The following is a 26,026-nucleotide window of genomic DNA, read 5'->3' on the forward strand; positions in this document are numbered from 1 at the left end:
CTTTGGTGGGGATAGCCAGGGAGAAAAAGAAGACAGGAGAAGGGCCAGATTTGGGAGGAAGATGACAGGTTTAGTCATGGATTAGTTAAGCATTATTTATGCTTGTCTGTGGAATATATAAGTGGACTTTTCTAGTAAACTCGCAGGAATCTGGTTGAAGCTCCAGGTAATGGTCCAAATGAAGTATTAATTTAGGATTTAGTTGAAACAATGCAATTTAGAATAAAATAAATAAATGTTAGTTCACTGAAAAGGAAATACTTTGGGAGAATGCACTAAAGGGAGATCATTGTCCTTGCTGCCCCTTTCTCTGTCCAATCGCATTGGATATAGTTGCTGAGAGATTTTAAAACAGAATTTGTGCTTGTGATTTAAGGGCTCACTTATGCACATCAGCCCTATTTAGTTCAGTGCATGAATTACAACTGCAAGTAACTGTGCTTGGGGAAGATGGATGACAACTTAAATGAGACAATGAAGCCTATAAACTTAGCCAGGAGCATCTAGTCTGGCTTCCTTCAGTTATGCCCCTTCACATAGGAGAAGGTGTCCATGGGCAAAGTTCTATGCTCACTTGTGGCCAGAGAACCTATTCCTGCTCCTCAGGGGAGGATATCACATCCAAGTAAGTACCAGGACCCCAAAATTCCCTTCCTCAAACACCTGGCATCTACTTCTAGAACCTGCAGTGGCCTTTTTCCTGGTTTATTCTCTGGAGAAAACTGGGCTGCTAATACACAGCCTAGGGCCTGAGGGGCCGAGGGTAACAGTAAAGGTGTGGACTATAAAAGAAAAGTTTTATACCAGACATTTGTTAAAAACAGCAAGAAATTTTATTTGTGCTACTGTAGTAGGGGAGAGACTTCAATATAAAGCTGAACTCAACTCTGAATACAACAGAGACAGTTGGGGATTTATGGTCAAGCAGCAGAATGAGGGGGACAAGTGTATGGAAAATTTCTAAAGGCAAGCCAAGGGCTTAGATGTGGTATGTAGGTAGTGGGGGACTTGATCAGATATCAAAGGTGGAGATTTTTTGCTAAAGCTGGACTCAGCATGCCAAGGTCAAAGGGGTGTTAGAGGAGTCCGACTATACTTGGTTCAAGGAGGGAGTCTTGTTGAGATTGAAGTTGGACTTGTAGGGTGGAATATCCATATTTATATGGACAGACTCATCCCTCACAGTGGGGGTCAGGGCTAGGGGTGCAAGGAGAAGGGGACCAGGCACCACCACATTCTGGGTTAGAACTCAGAGGTCTGAGAGCTTTAGAATTGTATCTGGTTTTCCAGCTGTAGGTTCCTTTGAGAAACTTAAAAGACAGATACCAGCAGGGATAGGGCAGAGGTTATCTGTGGGGATTCTTTCAAATGAGGAGAAACCTCAGAGGCAACACACTCATGAACTTTCTCAGGCATCTGGACAGTGAGGGGGAGAGAAGATAGGAGTTTGAGCTGTAGTGGCCCTGAGTGAAAGGAAGGGAAGATTTGAGGGATCAAGTCAGAGTGAGTCAGCAAGGAAGAACCCTCTCTCTTCTCATCTTTTCACCCCAAGCCAAGTCCCAAAGGCAGCCGTCATCTTTGACAAAAATGGTATATAATTTTTTATGTTATTAGTGCCCTATAGTTATATATATTAGTGGGGTTCATTTTGACATACTCATAAAAGCATATTACATAATTTTCTCCATTTTAATCCCCAGCACTTTCCCTTTCCCTTCCCTCTTCTCACCTATTAAAAAATCAAAAACAGAAGGGAGGTCACTAGAGGAGAGGTAGTAGATCAGAGGGATGTTCATTTTTAATATGTGTTATGCACAGTTATTCATTGTAGACTACAGTTTTGCACAGGTTTGCACTCACACATGCACACATAATACTTTCATCATGAAGGTGTACATGCAGTGGTGGAGGATAAAACAAATGTTTCATTTCTAACAGCTTGTTAGATTGATTTATGGTTTTTAAATATTTAGGCATATGGTACACAGGACTCTATTTATACTCTTGCTTCAGGCTCTGCATATGTTAGAAGGGGGACTGCAAATTTATTGACTGGTCTGTAGCACAGACTCAATAAGGGGGCTTAAGAAATTTCCACGCCCAGAGGTAGAACTTACCTGCCTAATGAACGTGTGCAATTGAGAGAGGGCTGATTGATGTAGAATTGATTAAGGGGCAGGCAAGAGGACTCTCTGAAATAATGGAGAAGAGGAGGGAACATGGGTTCAGAAATCAGTTTGAGAACTCTTTGAATCAAGTGACCTGTCAAAGTCCCTCTGAGTTGACTGAAGCCAGGAAATCTGCAGAAGTGTGTATGGCTAGTTCCTTTGTTCAGAATTTAGCCTCTAGTAATAGGAATTATCCCTTTTTTACCAGCACCATTCTTTCAGATTTTTAGTTAACACTCAGAACCTTGGAGAAAATAATTTGATGAAGTTGTGTGGATAAGTCAAAAAAATTCATGCTGAAAAGACTTTTAAAAATAACAGTGAGGGCTGGGGATATAGCTCGGTTGGTAGAATATTGCCTCACATGCACAAGACCCTGGGTTTAATCCCCAGCACCATGGGAAGAAAAAAGAAAAAAGAAAAAAAAGCAGTGAACTCTGCAATTGCTAGATGATAATACACAAGGTAGCCCTTTTGTCTGCATTACTTTTTCTCAAAATTTTTCTCATTGAAATTTTTGATGGGACCACACTTTATAGGACATATGATTGTAAAACTTTATGATGGCGATTCTTTTTTAAAATCGAAATTGCTTTGGAGGACATTTTATGAGAGTACTTCTCTGTTCCATGTTAAGGCATGCCATCTCCCAGAACAGACTGTGGTTTCCACATCTTCAGTGTGCTAAAAGCTTGTGGTGGATATTTTGGGGCATACTTGAGAGTGCCATATTTGGTCATTCATTCAAGAGAATCAGCATCATAGTAGGGCCATTGATCCCTGGGGTCCTTTGCTATTGGCCAGTCTGAAATTTTGACCCCACCTGGGATATGTAGCTCTGGGTAAGTGATTCACACTCTGTTTAATAGAGTGGGGTGAATCATATGTGTTGCCTTCTGTTTTCCCCAGTCTGTGTGGGAATAATGAAAGAAGCATGCATGCCCCTGCAGAAGAAGAGGGGCACATAAACACATCCTGTAATTTATGTTACTCCTCTGCTTATTGCTATTTTAAATTCAGCCTTCATCGTCAGCAATCTGGCATCATTTCCCAGCATTAATTTCATTCCATTTGTATTCTAAGTCGTAATTCCCTTTACAGTGCACTTTAGTGCTTAAGTTCTGTTTGTCAGCTGTTGTTTAAAGGAACAAATAAATTTGTCAGTATTCAGTAAACACAGAATAACCCAGAAAAATGGGTTGAAAGTCTGAATCTAAAGTTGTTAAATGTTAAGAGGCAGCAAAGATGACTGTCTAAACTAGTGAGCCAGTTGCCTGTAACTTAGTTCTATTTTTTTTTGATTTACCATTGGTGAGTTTCCATTTCTTTAAACACTTGAATTCCAATTCTTGTAATAGTGGGCATTCTTTTGGAGGTAAGGAGACCTAAATCACTTAGTTGTTTCATGAGCCACATCCAACACCTTTTAGAAATTGCCCCACCTTGACTCTCATTTTGTAGGCTAGTGTAGTAGGTTAGGTCCGTTGTGGTTCTAATTTTGTTATCCGAGTGTTTCCCATCTGAAGCTCTTTGTTCCAGAGACAAGTTTACAGGGCAAAATGATACATCTTCACCAGAAAATTTTAGTTTGAAAGAATCTAACATAAAACCCATTTTCAATGTGATAGTATCTACCCACTGCAAGTGGGTAGATTGTTTTGTGTATCTCAGGGAAGGATTTTTAAAAATCTGGAAAATATTCCTGGAAAGATAGACCCTTTTAACTATTAAAGAGACATCCCCCGCTATTTAATATACCACCACTTTGAAACTCAACAGAATTCAGATGGGTATGGGAACATCCCACTTTAATTTTTAAGGTGTTGCTTCTTAATACATATACATAAATATTTCTTGCTTAGATTCTGCAGTGTGTTTTGGTACTCTAGATTGCATGTGTGAGGGACCCCAATCTCTTCTTTCTTTCAATGTCAAGATTCTAATAACCCCTTGGCTGGAGGCATAATGAACCTGTAAACCTGAAGTTACCATGAGTGACAGGCTCATTATAACTGCAGCTTTCAAGTCCCACAAGTCGCTTCACCTGCACAACCTGAGTGGACCTACATAGTGCCCACAAGAGTCATGACATAGCCATTTTTACATTTTTAGCCCTTCACTTTGCTGATGTAGATGAACAGAGATGGAACTCAGGCCGGCTCCATTCTCTGAAGCACTGTAGTATGAATTGTCTCTCTGCTTCCCTGGATCTTTGTTTTGGTGTACTCACAGTAAGGCAAATTAAGAATCACCACATGCCACCAGCAGTTAGCAAGAGACAGCGAGAGGTATTAAAGTCACTCATTCAAAACACGTGTAACCGATCCTGTGTGGTCAGGCGGTGGGGGCACTTAATGCTGGACCTCCTTAGTTTTAAGTCTTATCTGATTCCGCCTCTAATCTTACAACTTCGATTCCTGCCTCTGATTCCCATGAATTGCACTTTGTACTTTCTCTGCTGGTAAATGACCTTGGTTTCTGTTATGCCATAGGTGGAAACTTTATGTTCTAACTCAAGTTTTATGAGTTCCCATTCCCATCATTGGCCACTGACCAGCCTAGACTCTTTCTGAGCAGCAGCTGCTTCAGTGCAGTGAATTACCTTTTGTCTCAAATTCTCTTTCATGTCTTCCTGTTTCTCTCTCCTAATGAGTATTAACTTTTGCCAACCATCCAGTTCTATTTGTCATTACATTTACAGGTACGGATGAGTTTTCTTTTTGATGCTAAAAGTCAAATATAGCAAATGTCAGATAAACACATGCATACCCATTTTTACATGTCACTCATTACTGATGACAGAGGCATTTCTAAAAGCAATTTCCCAGAGATCATTGTGCTTCCTCTGCCATAATCTTATCTAATCTTTAATTTTTAAAAAGCCTTTCTTGATTAATTGATTTCTCATTGGATGTGTTGTTACCAAAGAGTTTATATTTGAGAGAGTGTTCACTGACTGGCATGAAATAAATGATTTTTATAAGCTTTACCAAAGAAGGTGGGTTTTATTTTTGCTATATTTATTTATTTATTTGCTGATCTTCCCCCCTCCTCTCCACTGCAGGTGCTGAAAGATGGATTTTCTCCCCCATTTCCTTATATTTATTTTTAAAAATTCAAATCAGGGCCCACAAAATCATGTGTCAGGAACATTCAGAAACTCCACATTACTTATTGTGATAATGTCTTAATTCTTCCTCCTTAGTCATAGAATTAAGTTCTTCCTGAGTGGATCTCCACCCACACAGTCAGGAAACAATTGCTTCCCACATCCATCACTTCTGCCTCCACATTATCATGTTTCAAAGGTTTTCCAATTAATCCTGTGGAAGCTAGAATCACTCCTAATTATAATCCTGTTAGGCCTCTTTATTTCTTGATGTGCTTGTTAATTCATGTCCACCCGCAATGGTCTATAACATAGTGCTATTATCAGCTCTTTTGTCTTTAAAAGCCTCTGTCTACAGTTTTGACAAAGATTGATTAACTGCACTTTGTTGAAATTGATCATTTTGGATTAAAAAAAAAATCTATCTTGTATATCTCTTCTGGCTACTTTTGCATGATTTTGCTGTTTTTTTTTTCTTCCCCAATTAATCAATCCGCTAACTTGGTTGCTTTTTCCTTTTAGGCTTCCTTTCTCTTGCATTTTCTTTTTAAAGAAATGTTTATCTTGATCTCTTATTTCTCCTGACCTTCCATGGACAACACCTCTCCAATGAAAACCCAATTGCAGGAGGCGGTGGAATAAATTCTCCTTTAGCATCTGGCCTGACATTACTCCCATTTCCTTTTGCAAAAATGAGAAGAATATTTCTTCTGATCAGTGATCCTGTCCTTGAGCAGTTTTGGGGGTTAAAGTCTCAATGATTGACTGCCAGGCACTTTACAGTGACAGTGTAACATGCTCCTTATTTATAGCCTCAGACTCTGAATTCTTGTCTTAACTGTAGATACCAAAATCCTTTTGGATATACTAATTAGTATTTTCTTTCTTTCTTTTCTTTTTTTTTTTTTTTTTGCCTAGGTACTGACTTTAACATAGAAAGCTTACCTCTGCCTCGGAAAGCCCATCATGACTGGGCCCTTTTTCATGAAGAGTCCCCCAAAAACAATTATAAGCTCTTTCATAAGCCAGTCATCACCTTGTTCAACTACACTGCCACTTTCAGTCGGCATTCCCACTTGCCACTGACTACCCAATACCTGGAGGGTGTGGAAGTCCTGAAGTCACTCCGATACCTAGTTCCTTTACAGTCCAAAAACAACCTAAGGAAACAACTTGCTCCTCTGGTGTACATACAGTCAGACTGTGACCCGCCGTCAGACAGGGATAGCTATGTTCGTGAGCTGATGACCTACATCGAGGTTGATTCCTATGGTGAGTGTTTACGAAACAAAGATCTCCCTCAGCAGCTGAAAAATCCAGCCTCCATGGATGCTGATGACTTTTATAGGATTATCGCACAGTATAAATTTATCCTTGCTTTTGAGAATGCAGTCTGTGATGATTACATCACTGAAAAGTTCTGGAGACCACTGAAACTGGGAGTCGTCCCTGTCTATTACGGATCCCCCAGCATTGCAGACTGGCTTCCAAGTAACAGAAGTGCTATTCTTGTATCAGAATTTTCTCACCCCAGAGAACTGGCGAGTTACATCAGACAACTGGATTATGATGACAGATTGTATGAAGCCTACGTAGAATGGAAGCTAAAGGGTGAGATCTCTAACCAGCGGCTTCTGGCCACTCTCAGGGAACGGAGGTGGGGAGTGCAAGACATCAATCAGGACAATTACATCGATGCATTTGAGTGTATGGTGTGCAGCAAGGTGTGGGATAACATTCGGCTACAGGAAAAGGTAAGTGAATCAAGATCTGGCCAAGGGGGCTAGGCTGGCAATTTCCAGGGTCTCTGCCGTACTTCACAGTGTTGCCCTTCCTTTTGTGGCTGCTGCCCATCACTGTTCTTCATTCCTAGCAGGAGACTGGCGTCTGCAAAAAAGGCTGAATATTTCATTAATATTTTTGGGACTGGTAAAAAGTTTACAAGTCATGTCCTTAGAAACCAAACCCAAATAAAGCAAAACTAAACGAAACAAACAAGTTATGTCTTTTTTCCTGAAGTCCTTCAAATTTCCTTACTCATTTCTTCTGGAAGATCCCCATGCTGCAGATGCTGGGGCCTACAGATGGAGGGAAGAAGCCTTAAAAATAAATAAAAAAAAAAAAAAACTATGGCAAGCACGATGTCATATACCTGTAATCCAGTGACTTGGGAGGTGAGGCAGGAGAATTGCAAGTTTGAGGCCAGCCTCAGCAATTTAGAGAGATCTTGTCTCATAATAAAAAGGGATGGGGATGTAGCTCAATGGTAAAGTGTCTCTGGGTTCAAGTCCAGTGCCAAAAATAAAAAATAAGTTCTGTATATCAGCCACACGTTGATCCTTTCACCTCTTAATTGATACTATGATGAAGGAGCATGGCATTTTCTGCCAGACTCTGATTCATGCCCCACAGTCCGCCATCTTGAAACACATTTTCATTTCCTGAACACAATTTCTTACTACCAAAAACCTCATTCTTGCATTCTTGCTCTTTTTCTTTCAGGCATATGTATATGCTGCTTAATACAGATTGAGTATCCTTTATCTGAAGTGCTTGGGACTGGAATTATTTCAGATTTTGGAGTTTTTCAGGTTTTGAAATATTTACATGGACTTTACCAGTTGAGCATCTTTAATCTAAAAATTTAAAATCTGAAATGCTCCAAAATATGAAATATTGTGAACATTATGTTGGTGTTCAGAAAGCTTTAGATTTTGGAGCATTTCAGATTTTAGATTTTTGGATTAGAGGTGCTCAACCTGTATGTAGAGGGACTATTCAAATAGTGATGGAGATAATCATTGAGAGACTTCTTTTTCTTAAATTATTGTAAAGTTCTTAATAATGTCTTTAAGTTTCTAGATTTCTCTTGACATTTCTTTGCTTATTTATAATGTGAATGGTTATATATAACTAGATTTGTTAAAATAAACAGAAGGATCAGTTTTAACTCCTTAGAAAATTTTGAAGAAATGAGATGACTCACACATACCAATTACCCATCACCTCTCATCCCCGTGCCTGACTCCCATCTATACTACTAAGTTCTCTGAAGGCAAATAATTTTTGTTATATACTTAAATGTTTATTTTGGCCACTATATTAATTTCAGGTGAAACATAACACATAAACAGTGTGTAAAATTATTTTTCTGTATTGTGTGTGTACTATATGGGGCTTTTCACATATTAAATCTGTGTATTGTGTATATGTGTGTGTGTGTGTGCATACACATTCTTCTATCTGGTTTTATGAAATACATTTTAACTCATAAAATCATTTACTTTATGCTACCTGTCTTGGTCAGCAACAGGAACACTAAATATTACATCATTCTTAAAATGCATCCTGCTTTCTGATGATTTCCTTTATGATATAATTTATAGGGGCACATCACAGGAAAAAATAAGATACCTTACACACACACACATACACACAAAGAGCTACAAAAATATACCAGAGCAGACACACATTAATTGCCCATGCTATACCAATTATATGTAAAATATATAAAGTCAGAAAACAGAATTTCTGAAGGTAAAGATTTGTTTGGACTATCTTGTGGATTACATTCACAGAAAACTACAAGAACTGTGCAAATCCTGACTCCTCCCCTGTCTCATGGAAGCCCTCTTGGAAGGATTATTGGGTACCAGGAGAGGGGAAACGATGACACTGGTAGACAGCTTTTAAAAAGATATTGGGGAATGCATACATTCCTGTCTTTCTAACAGAAACAACTATCTGTGCTATTTCAGATTGCCCAAAGTGGCACAATTGAATATCCTTCTACCAGCTTGAACTTACCGCGGAAGAACAGGTAGAAAAGATAGCTCTTATTCCTCTCAGAGAGGTGGTCAGCAAAGGTGCTTAGAAGCCTTTGCTTGCATTTCAGTGAACCAGTTACAGTTCTAAAAAGCAAGTCTCCTCATTAGTGAAAAACAGAACAAACATGTCATTAAAGTATGTTAAAGGACACTAGACCAATTGTTTTCATTTGCACTTATAAGATTTGTTATAGCTTCTATGTGGCATGACTTAAACTACTTAAGTGTAAGTTTCATTTTTTGTATTTCAGCAAAAGAAGAGCTTAAAGACATAGTTTGATTTACTTTCTTGATTTTTTTTTTGCGGTTGATAATAGTTTGAATTGTTATGCTTGGGTGTAGAAAGTCTTTTTATAATATCATATCCCTTTCCCATCCTTCTCTGCTTCTTCTCTTCTTTCCCTTTATATATAGAACCTTATTATATCTCAAACCTCATGGCTTAAAACAACATATATTTGTCATCTCAGTTTGTGTGGGTCAGGATTCTTGTGGCTTAGCTGGGTCCTCTGCAAGACTACAATCAAGGTGTCATTCAGGGCTGTATTCTCTTTTGGAGGTTTGCTTCTAAACTTGAGCCTTTTGGAAAATTCACTTTCTTTTTTTTTTTTTTTTTGGAAAATTTTCTTTTTTTTATTGTAAACAAATGGGATACATGTTGTTTCTCTGTTTGTACATGGCGTAAAGGCATATCGTTTGTGTAATCATAAATTTACATAGAGTAATGTTGTTTGATTCATTCTGTTATTTTTTCCCTTCCCCCCACCCCTCCCACCCCTCTTTACCCTCTATACAGTACTTCCTTCCTCCATACTTGCCCCCCTCCCTAACCCTAACTCTAACCCTAACACTAACCCTTCCCTCCCCCCCATTATGTGTCATCCTCCACTTATTAGCGATATCATTCGTCCTTTGGCTATTTGAGATTGGCTTATCTCACTTAGCATGATGTTCTCCAATTTCATCCATTTGCCTGCAAATGCCATAATTTTATCATTCTTTATGGCTGAGTAATATTCCATTGTATATATATACCACAGTTTCTTTATCCACTCATCAATTGAAGGGCATCTAGATTGGTTCCAGAGTCTGGCTATTGTGAATTGAGCAGCTATGAACATTGATGTGGCTGTATCTCTGTAGTATGCTGATTTTAAGTCCTTTGGGTATAGGCCAAGGAGTGGGATAGCTGGGTCAAATGGAGGGTCCATTCCAAGTTTTCTAAGGAATCTCCACACTGCTTTCCAGAGTGGCTGCACTAATTTGCAGCCCCACCAGCAATGTATGAGTGTACCTTTCTCCCCACATCCTCGCCAACACCTGTTGTTGCTTGTATTCTTGATAATCGCCATTCTAATTGGGGTGAGATGGAATCTTAGGGTGGTTTTGATTTGCATTTCTCTTATTACTAGAGATGTTGAACATTTTCCATATGTTTGTTGATTGCTTGTAGATCTTCTTCTGTGAAGTGTCTATTCATTTCCTTAGCCTATTTGTCGACTGGATTATTTGAATTCTTGGAGTAGAGTTTTTTGAGTTCTTTATAGATTCTGGAGATTAGTGCTCTATCTGAAGTATGATTGGCAAAGATATTCTCCCACTCTGTAGGCACTTTCTTCGCATTGCTGATAGTTTCCTTTGCTGAGAGAAAGCTTTTTAGTTTGAATCTATCCCAGTGGTTGATTCTAGCTTTTATTTCTTGTGCTATGGGAGTCCTGTTAAGGAAGTGTGATCCTAGACCAACAAGGTGAAGATTTGGACCTACTTTTTCTTCTATTATCTGCAGGGTCCCTGGTCTGATTCCGAGGTCCTTAATCCATTTTGAGTTTAGTTTCGTGCATGGTGAGAGATATGGGTTTAGTTTCATTCTGTTGCATATGGATTTCCAATTCTCCCAGCACATTTGTTGAAGAGGCTATCTTTTCTCCATTGCATATTTTTGGCCCCTTTGTCTAGTATGAGAAAATTGTATTTATTTGGGTTTGTGTCCGTGTCCTCTATTCAGTACCATTGATCTACCTTTCTATTTTGGTACCAATACCATGGCGTTTTTTTTTACTATTGCTTTGTAGTAGAGTTGAAGATCTGGTATTGCAATACCCCCTGTTTCACTCTTCCTGCTAAGGATTGCTTTAGCTATTCTGGGTTTCTTATTCTTCCAGATGAATTTCATAATTGCTTGCTCTATTTCTGTAAGGTACGTCATTGGGATTTTAATTGGAATTGCATTGAATTTGTATAGCACTTTAGGTAGTATGGCGATTTTGACAATATTAATTCTTCCTATCCAAGAACATGGAAGATCTTTCCATCTTCTAAGGTGTTCTTTAATTTCTTTCTTTAGTGTTGTATAGTTCTCATTCTAGAGGTCTTTCACCTCTTTTGTGAGATTGATTCCCAAGTATTTTATTTTTTTCGAGGCTATTGTGAATGGGGTAGTTTTCCTAATTTCTCTTTCTGAAGATTCATCACTTATGTATAAAAATGCGTTGGATTTATGGGCATTGATCTTGTAACCTGCGACTTTACTGAATTCACTTATGAGTTCGAAGAGTTTTCTGGTGGAATTTCCAGGTTCCTCTAAATATATAATCATGTCATCAGCGAACAGGGATAGTTTGAGTTCTTCTTTCCCAATTCGTATCCCTTTAATATCCTTGGTTTGTCTAATTGCTCTGGCCAGAGTCTCAAGAACGATGTATAAAGAGGGCATCCCTGCCTTGTTCCAGTTTTTAGGGGGAATGCTTTCAGTTTTTCACCATTTAGAATGATATTAGCCATGGGCTTAGCATAAATGGCCTTTACAATGTGAAGGAATGTTCCCACTATCCCTATTTTTTCTAGTGTTTTGAGCATGAAGGGGTGCTGTATTTTATCAAATGCTTTTTCTGCATCGATCGAAATAATCATGTGATTCTTGACTTTAAGTCTATTAATATGGTGAATTACGTTTATTGATTTCCTGATGTTGAACCAACCTTGCATCCCTGGGATGAAACCCACTTGATCATGGTGCACTATCTTTTTAATATGTTTTTGTATGCAATTTGCTAAAATTTTGTTGAGAATTTTTGCGTCGATGTTCATTAAGGATATTGGTCTGAAATTTTCTTTCCTTGATGAGTCTCTGTCTGGTTTAGGTATCAGTGTGATATTGGCTTCATAGAATGAGTTTGGGAGGGTTCCCTCCTCTTCTATTTTATGGAATACTTTGAGAAGTATTGGAATGAGCTCTTCTTTCAAGGTTTTGTAGAACTCGTCTGAGAACCCATCTGGTCCCAGACTTTTCTTTGTTGGTAGGCTTTTGATGACTTCTTCTATTTCAGTACTTGAAATTGGTCTATTTAAATTGTTTATGTCCTTCTCGTTCAGTTTAGGCAGTTCATATGCCTCTAGAAACCTGTTGATGTCTTCGAAATTTTCTATTTTGTTGGAGTATAGATTTTCAAAATAGCTTCTAATAATGTTTTGTATTTCAATCCTGTTTGTTGTGATATTTCCTTGTTCATTCCGAATTTTAGTGATTTGGGTTTTCTCTTGTCTTCTCTTTGTTAGTGTGGCTAAAGGTTTATCAATTTTGTTTATTTTTTCGAAGAACCAACTATTTATTTTGTCAATTTTTTGTATTGTTTCTTTTGTTTCAATTTCATTGATTTCAGCTCTGAGTTTAACTATTTCCTATCTTCTACTACTTTTGGTGCTGTTCTGTTCTTCTTTTTCTAGGGCTTTGAGCTGTAGTGTTAGGTCGTTTATTTGTTGAGTTTTACTTCTTTTATTAAATGCGCTCCATGAAATAAATTTCCCTCTAAGTAGTGCTTTCATAGTGTCCCAGAGATTTTGATATGATGTTTCTTTGTTCTCATTTACCTCTAAGAATTTTTTAATTTCCTTCCTAATATCTTCTGTTATCCATTCATCATATAATAGCATATTGTTTAATCTCCAGATGTTGGAATAGTTTCTGTGTTTTACTCTTGCATTTATTTCTAACTTCAATCCATTATGATCTGATAGAATACATGCTAGTGTCTCTATCTTCTTGTATTTGCTAACATTAGCTTTGTGGCATAATATATAGTCTATTTTAGAGAAGGATCCATGTGCTGCTGAGAAGAAAGTGTATTCGCTCTTGGTTGGATGGTATATTCTATAAATGTCCGTTAAGTCTAAATTATTGATTGTGTTATTGAGATCTATGGTTTCTTTGTTCAATTTTTGTCTGGAAGATCTGTGCAGTGGTGAGAGAGGCGTGTTAAAATCACCTAGTATTATTGTGTTATGGTCTATTTGGTTTCTGAAATTGAGAAGGATTTGTTTGACATACATGGATGAGCCACTGTTTGGGGCATAGATGTTTATGATTGTTATATCTTGCTGATTTATGCTTCCCTTAAGCAGTATGAAATGACCTTCTTTATCCCTTCTGACTAACTTTGGCTTGAAGTCCACATTATCTGAAATGAGGATGGATACTCCAGCTTTTTTGCTGAGTCCTTGTGCATGGTATGTTTTTCCCCATCCTTTCACCTTTAGTCTATGGGTATCTTTTTCTATGAGGTGAGTCTCTTGCAGGGAACATATTGTTGGACCTTTCTTTTTAATCCAATTTGCCAGTCTATGTCTTTTGATTGATGAATTCAGGCCATTAACATTCAGGGTTATTATAGAGATATGATTTGGTTTCCCGGTCATTTGGTTCATTTTTTAAATTTTATTTATTTATTTGTTTGACACAACTTGTTTCCTCCTTTATTTGACAATTCCTTTAGGATAATTCCTCCCTTTGCTGATTTGCTTCTTTGTTTTTCATCTCTTCCTCATGGAATATTTTGCTGAGAATGTTCTGTAATGCTGGCTTTCTTTTTGTAAATTCTTTTAGCTTTTGTTTATCATGGAAGGATTTTATTTCATCGTCAAATTTGAAGGTAAGTTTTGCTGGGTATAAGATTCTTGGTTGGCATCCATTTTCTTTCAGGGCTTGAAAAATGTTGTTCCAGGCCCTTCTAGCTTTTAGGGTCTGGATTGAAAAATCTGCTGATATGCGTATTGGTTTCCCCCTGAATGTAATTTGGTTCTTTTCTCTCACAGCCTTTAAAATTCTGTCTTTATTTTGTATGTTCGGTATTTTCATTATAATGTGCCTTGGTGTGGTTCTGTTGTAATTTTATGTATTTGGCGTCCTATAAGCCTCTTGAACTTGATTTTCCATTTCATTCTTCAGATTTGGGAAATTTTCTGATATTATTTCATTGAATAGGTTGTTCATTCCTTTGGCTTGTTTCTCTAGGCCTTCCTCAATCCCAATAATTCTTAAATTTGGCCTTTTCATGATATCCCATAGTTCTTGTAGATTCTGTTCATGATTTCTTACCATCTTCTCTGTTTGTTCAACTTTGTTTTCAAGGTTAAATATTTTGTCTTCAATGTCTCAGGTGTTCTATCCTATTGGATATGCTTTCTATGGAGTTCTTAATTTGGTTTATTGTTTCCTTCATGTCAAGGATTTCTGTTTGGTTTTTTTTCAATATCTCTAACTCTTTATTGAAATGATCTTTTGCTTCCTGTATTTGCTCTTTTAACTGTCGATTGATGCGATCAATCAATGCTTGCATTTGCTCTTTCATCTCATCATTCAGTGCGTGCATTTGCTCTTTCATCTCATCGTTTGCTTCTCTGATCATTTTAATTATGTACATTCTGAACTCCTTTTCTGTCATTTCTTCTGCCATGCTGTCATTGGGTTTTATTGATGTAACATCTAGATTTGTTTGCAGCATTTTCTTTCCTTGTTTTCTCATATTGTTCAGGTATCAGAGGACCGCTGAGATATTGCAGATTTCCTCTATTGACTTACAATGTCCCTGAAGATTTCTATATATATCCCCCCTTAGCCTTCAGTAGGCTGAAGTCTTGGAGGAAGTTGATAATGCGGTGCTCCACAAGGAAGCTGCCTCTCTAGGAGTGGTGGCCTTCAGGTGGGGTATAATCCCTGCTAGTGGGCAGAGGTGCCATAAGCCTCTTGAACTTGATTTTCCATTTCATTCTTCAGATTTGGGAAATTTTCTGATATTATTTCATTGAATAGGTTGTTCATTCCTTTGGCTTGTTTCTCTAGGCCTTCCTCAATCCCAATAATTCTTAAATTTGGCCTTTTCATGATATCCTATAGTTCTTGTAGATTCTGTTCATGATTTCTTACCATCTTCTCTGTTTGTTCAACTTTGTTTTCAAGGTTAAATATTTTGTCTTCAGTGTCTGAGGTTCTGTCTTCCAGGTGTTCTATCCTATTGGATATGCTTTCTATGGAGTTCTTAATTTGGTTTATTGTTTCCTTCATGTCAAGGATTTCTGTTTGGTTTTTTTTCAATATCTCTAACTCTTTATTGAAATGATCTTTTGCTTCCTGTATTTGCTCTTTTAACTGTCGATTGGTGCGATCAATCAATGCTTGCATTTGCTCTTTCATCTCATCATTCAGTGCGTGCATTTGCTCTTTCATCTCATCGTTTGCTTCTCTGATCATTTTAATTATGTACATTCTGAACTCCTTTTCTGTCATTTCTTCTGCCATGCTGTCATTGGGTTTTATTGATGTAACATCTAGATTTGTTTGCAGCATTTTCTTTCCTTGTTTTCTCATATTGTTCAGGTATCAGTGGACTGCTGAGATATTGCAGATTTCCTCTATTGACTTACAATGTCCCTGAAGATTTCTATATATATCCCCCCTTAGCCTTCAGTAGGCTGAAGTCTTGGAGGAAGTTGTTAATGCGGTGCTCCACAAGGAAGCTGCCTCTCTAGGAGTGGTGGCCTTCAGGTGGGGTATAATCCCTGCTAGTGGGCAGAGGTGCCTCCACTTGTTGACCAATGGTCATCCAAAGGGGACCTAGGCTGCGGGCTGAGGCAAGGCCTGTTTGGGCCTGAGTCTCTGGTTTTACCATCCTTGTGGGGAAACCTCACCCGGCAGGGAAGACTCACCCGGTGGGGAGGTCTCGCTGGTCAGTTCCCTCCTAGAGGTTCCCCTCAATTTACAGCTACCTCCTGGGCTGGGCTGCCTTCCTCTGCAACGTTCCCAGGGGCCCGGCCCTACCTCCTTAATCCATGTACATGGACTAAGGAAAACAGCTGGAGTATCCATCCTCATTTCAGATAATGTGGACTTCAAGCCAAAACTAGTCAGAAGGGATAAAGAAGGATATTTCACACTGCTTAAGGGAAGCATAAATCAGCAAGACATAACAATCATAAACATCTATGCCCCAAACATTGGCTCATCCATGTATGTCAAACAAATCCTTCTCAATTTCAGAAACCAAATAGACCATAACACAATAATACTAGGTGATTTTAACATACCTCTGTCACCACTGGACAGATCTTCCAAACAAAAATTGAACAAAGAAACCATAGATCTCAATAACACAATCAATAACTTAGACTTAACGGACATTTATAGAGTATACCATCCAACCAAGTGTGAATACACTTTCTTCTCAGCAGCACATGGATCCTTCTCTAAAATAGACGATATATTATGCCACAAAGCTAATGTTAGCAAATACAAAAAGAGACACTACCTTGTATTGTATCAGATCATAATGCATTGAAGTTAGAAATAAATGAAAGAGTAAAAACAGAAACTATTCCAACACCTGGAAATTAAAGAATATGCTACTGTATGATGAATGGATAACAGAAGATATTAGGAAGGAAATTAAAAAATTCTTAGAGGTAAATGAGAACAAAGAAACATCATATCAAAATCTCTGGGACACTATGAAAGCAGTACTTAGAGGAAATTTTATTTCATGGAGCGCATTTAATAAAAGAAGTAAAACTCAACAAATAAACGACCTAACACTACAGCTCAAAGCCCTAGAAAAAGAAGAACAGACCAACACCAAAAGTAGTAGAAGACAGGAAATAGTTAAACTCAGAGCTGAAATGAACGAAATTGAAACAAAAGAAACAATACAAAAAATTGACAAAATAAATTATTGGTTCTTCGAAAAATTAAACAAAATTGATAAACCTTTAGCCACACTAACAAAGAGAAGACGAGAGAAAACCCAAATCACTAAAATTCGGAATGAACAAGGAACTATCACAACAGACAGGATTGAAATACAAAACATAATTAGAAGGTATTTTGAAAACCTATGCTCCAACGAAATAGAAAATTTCGAAGACATCAACAGGTTTCCAGAGACATATGAATTGCCTAAATCTGAACGAGGAGGGCATACACAATTTAAATAGATCAATTTCAAGGAATGAAATAGAAGAAGTCATCATAAGCGTACCAACAAAGAAAAGTCCGGGACCAGAGGGGTTCTCAGGCGAGTTGTACAAAATCTTTAAAGAAGAGCTCATTTCAATACTTCTCAAAGTATTCCATAAAATAGAAGAGGAGGGAACCCTCCCAAACTCATTCTATGAAGCCAATATCACCCTGATACCTAAACCAGACAGAGACACATCGAGGAAAGAAAATTTCAGACCAATATCCTTAATGAACATCGTCGCAAAAATTCTCAACAAAATTTTACCAAATCGCATACAAAAACATTAAAAAGATAGTGCACCATGATCAAGTGGGTTTAATCCCAGGGATGCAAGGTTGGTTCAGCATCAGAAAATCAATAAATGTAATTCACCATATCAATAGACTTAAAGTCAAGAATCACATGATTATTTCAATAGATGCAGAAAAAACATTTGATAAAATACAGCACCCCTTCATGCTCAAAACACTAGAAAAAATAGGGATAGTGGGAACATTCCTTCACATTGTAAAGGCCATTTATGCTAAGCCCATGGCTAATATCATTCTAAATGGTGAAAAACTGAAAGCATTCCCCCTAAAAACTGAACAAGGCAGGGATGCCCTCTTTCACCACTTCTATTCAATATCGCCTTGAAACTCTAGGCAGAGCAATTAGACAGACCAAAGAAATTAAGGGGATAGGAATAGGAAAAGAAGAACTCAAACTATCCCTATTTGCTGATGATATGATTATATACTTAGAGGAACCAGGAAATTCCACCAGAAAACTTTTAGAACTCATAAGTGAATTCAGTAAAGTAGCAGGATATAAGATCAATGCCCATAAATCTAATGCATTTTTATACATAAGTGATGAATCTTTGGAAAGAATATTTAGGAAAACTACCCCATTCACTATAGCCTCGAAAAAAATAAAATACTTGGGAATCAATCTCACAAAAGAGGTGAAAGACCTCCACAATGAGAACTACAGAACACTAAAGAAAGAAATTGAAGAAAACCTTAGAAGATGGAAAGATCTCCCATGTTCTTGGATAGGGAGAATTAATATTGTCAAAATGGCCATACTACCTAAAGTGCTATACAGATTCAATGCAATTCCAATTAAAATCCCAATGACGTACCTTACAGAAATAGAGCAAGCAATTATGAAATTTATCTGGAAGAAAAGAAACCCAGAATAGCTAAAGCAATCCTTAGCAGGAAGAATGAAGCAGGGGGTATCACAATACCAGAACTTCAACTATATTACAAAGCAATAGTAACAAAAACGCCATGGTATTGGCACCAAAATAGACAGGTAGATCAATGGTACACAATAGAGGACATGGACACAAACCCAAATAAATACATTTTTCTCATACTAGACAAAGGGTCCAAAAATATGCAATGGAAAAAATATAGCCTCTTCAACAAATGGTGCTGGGAGAATTGGAAATCCATATGCAACAGAATGAAACTAAACCCATATCTCTCACCATGCATGAAACTAAACTCAAAATGGATTAAGGACCTTGGAATCAGACCAGAGACCCTGCATCTTATAGAAGAAAAAGTAGGTCCAGATCTTCAAAATGTCGGCTTAGGACCAGTCTTCCTCAACAGGACTCCCATAGCACAAGAAATAAAAGCAAGAATCAATAACTGGGATAGATTCAAACTAAAAAGCTTTCTCTCAGCTAAGGAAACTATGAGCAATGCGAAGAAAGAGCCTACAGAGTGAGAGAAAATCTTTGCCAATCATACTTCAGATAGAGCACTAATCTCCAGAATCTATAAAGAACTCAAAAAACTTTACACCAAGAATACCAATAATCCAATGGACAAATGGACTAAGGAAATGAATAGACACTTCACAGAAGAAGATCTACAAGCAATCAACAAACATATGGGAAAATGTTCAACATCTCTAGTAATAAGAGAAATGCAAATCAAAACCACCCTAAGATTCCATCTCACCCCAATTAGAATGGCGATTATCAAGAACACAAGCAACAACAGGTGTTGGCGAGGATGTGGGGAGAAAGGTACACTCATACATTGCTGGTGGGGCTACAAATTAGAGCAGCCACTCTGGAAAGCAGTGTGGAGATTTCTTAGAAAACTTGAAATGGAACCACAATTTCACCCAGCTATCCCACTCCTTGGCCTATACTCAGAGTACTTGAAATCAGCATACTACAGTGATGCAACCACATCAGTGTTCATAGCTGCTCAATTCACAATAGCCAGATTGTGGAACCAACCTAGATGCCCTTCAATTGATGCATGGATAAAGAACTGTAATACACACACACACACAGACACACACACACACACACACACAATGGAATATTACTCAGCCATAAAGAATAATAAAATTATGGCATTTGCAGGCAAATGGATGAAGTTGGAGAATATCATGCTAAGTGAGATAAGCCAATCCTAGAAAATCAAAGGACAAATGATCTCATTGATAAGCGGATGATGGTACATAATAGGGGGTGGTAGGGAGGTAAGAATGGATGGAGGGTGGTCTATATAGAGGAAAAAGGGATGGAGAGAAGGAAAAATAACAGAATGAGTCAAACATCATTACCGTATGTAAATGTATGATTACACAAATGATACGCCTCTAGTTCATGTACAACTAGAGGAACACGTACCCCAGTTGTTTACAGTAAAAAAAAAAGAAAAAATATAAAATAATTTATATAAATATTAAAAAAAGAACATAAATTATGTGACTTGCATCATTTGAAATTGATATTAATTTTATGGTCCTGAAATTGGTCTACCTTGGTAAATGTTTATGTATACATGAAAATTATGTATATTTTGTAGTTGCGAGGGAGAGTGTTGGTGGATAATGTTGCTCAAGTCTTCTTTTTAAAATAGTTTTATATCTTTATTTATTTATCCTGGTGTGGTTCTGAGGATCAAACCCAGGACCTCTCAGTTGCTAGGCAGGCACTCTACCACTGAGCCACAACCCCAGCCCCCTGCTCAAGTCTTCTTTATCTTTTGTGATCTACTTACTTCTGATATTCATTGAGAGAAGTATTGACTCATCAACTCTAATTTTGAATTTGCTGATTTCTTTTTTCACTTCTATCAATATTTGTTTCAAGTGTCTTCAGGCTCTGTTATTAGGTAAATAAATATTTAGTATTCTTGGGTCTTCTTCAGAATTGACTTTTTATCATTTTGTTTTCTAAATCTCCTTTAGGGGAGGTACTGGCTCTGTTACAAGTGTTCTGTTTGCTGAGTGGAAAAGAAAGCTATGTCTGCCAGTATTCACTATTGAAAGTTGCATATTATACCCCTGAATCTTGAGTACATGTAATAGCTGAGATTTTCTCCATATACACCCGAATATCGCCTGAGCTATTATTTTATTAGTGAGTTTAATCCCAGTGAGGTCCAAGGAGGGTACAGCAGGAAAGGAAGAAGAGCTAACACAAAGATGCCTTAATTGGGCTAGCCATTATTAAGTGTACTTGGTTGCTTAATCTGGAGAAATGTTCTCCCAAAAGTCTAAATACTTCTTAATGCCTGTAGGAAGAAAGTGGGAAGAATTGATCCACTGGTTCCTGAATCCCCTTGGTCATAGGTTTGTCCTATAGTGTGTTAACTTCCCTATACTTCTTTTTTTTCCATCCAAAGTTCCTTCATTCTTCTCTTCCCCCTACCCCCTGTACCCCCTTTATGTATTGTCATCCACTTATCAGAGAAAGCTTTGACCTTTGGTTTTTTGGACTTGGCCTATTTCACTTAGTATGATATTCTCCAGCTCCATCCATTTACCAGCAAATGTCATAATTTTACTCTTCTTTATGGCTGAGTAATATTCCATTGTGTATATACCACAGTTTCTTTATCCATTCATCAGTTGAAGGACATCTTGGTTGGTTCTACAATCTAGCTATTGTGAATTGAGCAGCTATGAACATTGATGTGCCTACATCACTGTAGTATGCTGATTTTAAGTCCTTTGGGTATAAACTGAGGAGTGGGATAGCTGGGTCAAATGGTGGGCCCATTCCAAGTTTTTTGAGGAATCTCCATACTGCTTTCCAGAGTGGCTACACCAGTTTGCAACTACCAGCAATGTATGAGTGATTCAAACTAAAAAACTTTTTCTCAGCGAAGAAAACAATCAATATTGTGAAAAGAGAGCTACAGAGTGGGAGAAAATGTTTTTCCACACACACTTCAGTCAGAGTACTGATCTCCAAAATTAAGATTTCATCTAAGTCCACTTTGAATGACTCTTATCAAGAACACAAGCAATACTAATTGTTGGCGTGGATGTGGAGGAAGAGGCACAATCCCTGTACTTCTGGATATATGTATGTGCATTTCGGCTTCCTGTGTGATCTCAAAGCAATATCAGTATGGAAGCCTCGGGTGGGAGTGAAAGGCCATAGCTGGTGTTCTTGCAGGTCATGTCTCTGTGAAATCTGTCAAGCACATGCAGAAATGGGATGAGAGTCCACCTATGGTGACAGGATCTGACATGATGAAATGATGAAATGAAAGGTATTTGATGTCATCCATTCTTAATACCACCCACATTCCCTTACCTTTCCTGTGTGTCCGGGTCTCATACCATAGTATTTAGCAATTATAAGAGGGAGTGCCATCAGTTTTTTCCCTGAGCAAGGAAGAATAATTCCAGTTGGTCAGCCAAGCTCTCTGAGTGACTTCAGACAAGAGGATTAATGAAATAGGTTCTAGACCTCATTGCTGCAGGTAACCCAAAGGCAACTCTCTTCCTCCTCTACAACTCATTCTTTATTTACTTCACTTTTTGCCAGTAATATGAATAGTCTGGGTTGTTTGCCTGATGTGGTGCCCAGACTTTCCTCCCATAGGAATCTGTAGTTGCCTTGTTCCTCCTAGGCTGTGATTACTACAATTACGCTTTGCTGGACATGCCCAGTTTACTTCCACTGTATAACAGCAATGTTAGCTATTATTTTCCATTATTATCACCACTACAGTAATTTATTTTTCCTGCTGGTCCACTGCCACTAAGAACTCAAAGTGACCAGGTAGTAGTTGTAGTTCTGTGGATTCGAGTTTAGTGGAAACCTTCCTATACTCCTGGAGGAAAAGAATCCCATTTCCCCCTTTACCTGGGAACCCAGAAAAGACTCAAGTTGTAGGAATGAAAAACACAAAATAAGCAAATAGGTTACAGATTTATGGTGAGGTTAGCAAAGCTACTTCAATTGTTCGTTTCCTTGTTTTCCTAGAACTTTTTAGTCTACTTACTTGGACTGCAATACTAGATATCAATAACTGGTTTAATAAACAAGTATTATCCTTGAGCTGGTACTTAGGCTAACTCATTAACAGACTGTTCTAACTTCTTTTTAGTGATGGGGTCACTAAGGTAAAAGAAGCAAATCCTGTGCTCACTGTCATAGTGCCTGTTGTTACGAGTCAGGTGTCCCTTGATATCTCCTTCAATATGCAATGGGTTCTTAGGTCTCTCTTAGTGTTGCAAGAGATATCATGTTGCTAAAGAAGGTATTCTGTAACCCCTGGATTGTTAGTGCTGGCAGAGGCGTTGGGGGAAAGGAAGTCAATTATGTATCTAGAGTAAATGTCAGTCTCAGCAAAGACAAATTGCTGCTCCTTCTTGGTTGTAGGATTTTAGTCTGTCAATAACAGTCTTGATGTTTTCCTTCAAAAAATGGTGCCTTATCCAAAGTCCATAGCATTGATCATTGTTGCTGGTAGGCAAGGTATTCAAGAACGGCAATAGTGAATTCTGCCTTCATGTTTGGGAGCCAAAGCTTTTTGCTTCATGCATACACAGCCTGCATCATTGCAGTCACATCGTCTCTGTTCATGGGCCATGGAACCAGTAATGGGTAACAGCATGGACGCTGACTGACGTCTAAGGACAAATCACATTACCTACCTGCTTGTTAAGAGCTCCTTCTCAGTGGACAGTTATTGGTAGTCATTAATGTCAAATATTGGTTGGAGTAGTGTTGGTCTTATATAGACACGACATTCAGTAGAGCAGCAGTGGTTGGTTCACTATTAGGTTAAGGTCATAATGTACCCCGTCTTCTGCCAAGATTTAAATTGTTTTTGTCAGTGAATTAAATGGGGGTGAGTGGGGATCATGAGGATAGCCCCTCAGTTTGATACAGGTGTCGATCCCTGAAGTTTCCCCAAGGATATGGTGTGGCTTTGGAATCACTGTCTTGGCTAAAGGGGGCAGTTTTAAGGGATTTGTCATGATTTTTTTTTTTTTTTTTAAATCATGGTATCTCTTAGATCCTCAGATTAGGGAATTTATGTGACGTTTCCTCCAGCTGCTAAGTATAATTACCCCACATACTCACTCAGGAACCAAGGAAATAAACACAAGATGTATTTGTAGAAGCATTGAAGCTACCAGGCATAGGTAACAACTTCATTATCTTCAGGTCACCATGTGCTCCTCTTCTAAACAGAGGATCCCGATATAGTTTTGAGCCTCTGGTAACAGTGTCAACTCATACCCTGTAGCCAGAAGTCTTTGAAAATCTGAATATTCTGCTTTTCTTCTCAAATGAACAATGAACGTTAGCAGTAGCCTTTCAGTCAGTGCCTCTAATCTGTGGCCTAATTTTAATTTTTGAAACAGTGAGTTCCACTGTGGTAACTACCATCAATTTTCTCTTCATAATTTCCTCCTTTTTGGTTATACAATCTGAGCAATTTAGTTACCTGGACCATCTGTCTCAGCTGTAGAAATGCTACAAACCCGTGAGTTGAGGCTACTCCAGTCTGGCATTCCAATCCTTCTGGTAGTTTCTTGCTCTTTGCCTCTGATGTTTAAGTGCTGATATCTGGTCTTGTCCCATTTTGGAGCTGCTTTCTTAAAAATCTTATTTTATTTTTATTTTTATTTAGAGACTCTGTTTCCAGAGGGACATCTATAAAAATCCTTCTTCTCTCTTGAGTATTTCCCATACTGAAGTTGTAATGGAAGTGTCCTCTTGGCCTCTCAGTGTCCTTTTGGTTGGTTCTCAGTCTTACCTGATAATTCCATCCTAACTTAACCAGCTCCTGAGCTTTCTTCCTCATATTATGCCAAGTAAGCTTTGCCATTTCTGTCTCATTTACAGTACACCCTCATCATGTCCAAGTGTCAAGGAGACATTCAGCAAATCATTAGTACCCGCTTCAGGTGTTCTTGCCAGAGTATTGAATTTCATACCATAAGAAGGTCCCTCCAGGCCCATAAAGTTTTTCCTATTTATCCTCATATTTCTCTCACCCTGATCCAAATGCCTCAAGATATACCCTACATGTGCTTCCCCAGTTCTTGGCAGTGTGTCCTCGCCAGAGCTTCCTGGGGCTGTTTTGTCATCTAAGTTATTTCTCCTTAGAGCAGGCCCTGCATTTTTCACTCATGTGCAAAGTGAAAGGTGATATGATATCCTTATTAGTTTTAGCAGTTATTTACCACTAGCAGTGGGGCTTTTATTGTCATCAGTTGAATGATACCTGTTAGGGCCACTCCTAGCACCAACTCTTTTAAACTGGGTTCCACAAGACAGAAATGGAAGCAGAGGCATATGTGCTATAATTTTATTAGGGAGTATAATCCTAGAGAGTTGGAGGGAGGAAGAGATGAGTGAAGCAGTGAAGGAGGAGGGGAAAATATCAGAATGTGACTGAGTTGAGTGCTTTGATGAATGGTTAACTTTTCACTCTTCCACTGAGAAGTGTGTAGTGCATCTCAAGATTGGGGTAAGGGAGGGGGTGAATTTATCCATTGGCTCCAATCTTCTGTAAGTAAAAAATTTTCCAACTGGGTTTAATTCTCCCCTTATTTTTGGCTTGCACATGTGTGATAAGTTGCTGAGAAGAGTTTATAGTGACTTCAGCAGTTACATCCTAGGGCAGGAAAGGAGTCACATGGAAGAAGGTGATGTGTGCAATTGTCTCAGACCACAAAAGCCACAACTCTTACAGCTGAGAGAGGTGAGACTGAGGATCAGGTACATAAGAGGTGTCTGCTAGAGTACAGTGCCCTCACCCTCCACTGTGTCCACTCTCCCTAAACCTAAAGACCCACATACAAGATTCTTTGGAAGAGATACTTGACTTTTTCTGGGGTAGAGGAGCATCATTTTCTTGTGTGTGCAGAGTGATCTGTGACTTCTGTTGCTTCTTGCCAAAACAAGTGCCTTTTCTGGTTTTAGCTGCATCTTTATACCCACTTTCAGAGATTTCTTATGTCACCAAATTCTGGAATGTCTTTGGATATCATAGTGTTCAGAGTTTTTTTTTTTTTCTTTTTTAACTGCTTCTTAGAACTTAACCTTTTTCATATCAACTAAGTCATTGTCATCCATCTATTGACTTTGCCATTTCCAAAATTTTGTTACTCTTTCTCCATCATTTTGTCTTTCCTTGTGAGACTATGTCATAATAGAAAACGTCTTACTGTCATTATTAAAATGTATGTTTACTCAACCTTTTTTTTTTAATTAAAAACTTTTTTTTCATACATGTGTATAGGGTAATAATGTCTGTCTCATTCTACCGTCCTTCCCATCCCCACCTGCCCCACCTCTCCCTTCTTTCCCCTCGGTACAATCCAGAGTTCCTTCATTCTTCCCTACCCACCCCCCACTAT

At 38.2% G+C, this 26,026-nt stretch overlaps 1 protein-coding gene across 7 annotated transcripts in view; it reads left to right on the forward strand.

Moving 5' to 3' along the window:
- FUT10 (fucosyltransferase 10) overlaps positions 1 to 26,026 on the forward strand; it is a 189,220-nt gene that overhangs the window by 60,603 nt on the left and 102,591 nt on the right. For 6 of the 7 annotated variants that reach the window (XR_013763912.1, XM_079140667.1, XM_079140671.1 and 3 more), the window contains exon 3: positions 6,196 to 7,031. The exons of the other annotated variant lie outside the window; for it this stretch is intronic. Coding sequence is in view for 5 of the 6 variants with exons in the window: in XM_079140667.1 (XP_078996793.1) it covers positions 6,196 to 7,031 (836 nt within the window). In the remaining variant the exon portion in view is untranslated. The remainder of the gene's footprint in view (positions 1 to 6,195; positions 7,032 to 26,026) is intronic. 7 annotated transcript variants of the gene reach the window in all.

This window comes from Sciurus vulgaris, assembly GCF_902686455.1.
Source record: "Sciurus vulgaris genome assembly, chromosome: 5".
In the NCBI taxonomy this organism is placed as follows: domain Eukaryota; kingdom Metazoa; phylum Chordata; class Mammalia; order Rodentia; family Sciuridae; genus Sciurus; species Sciurus vulgaris.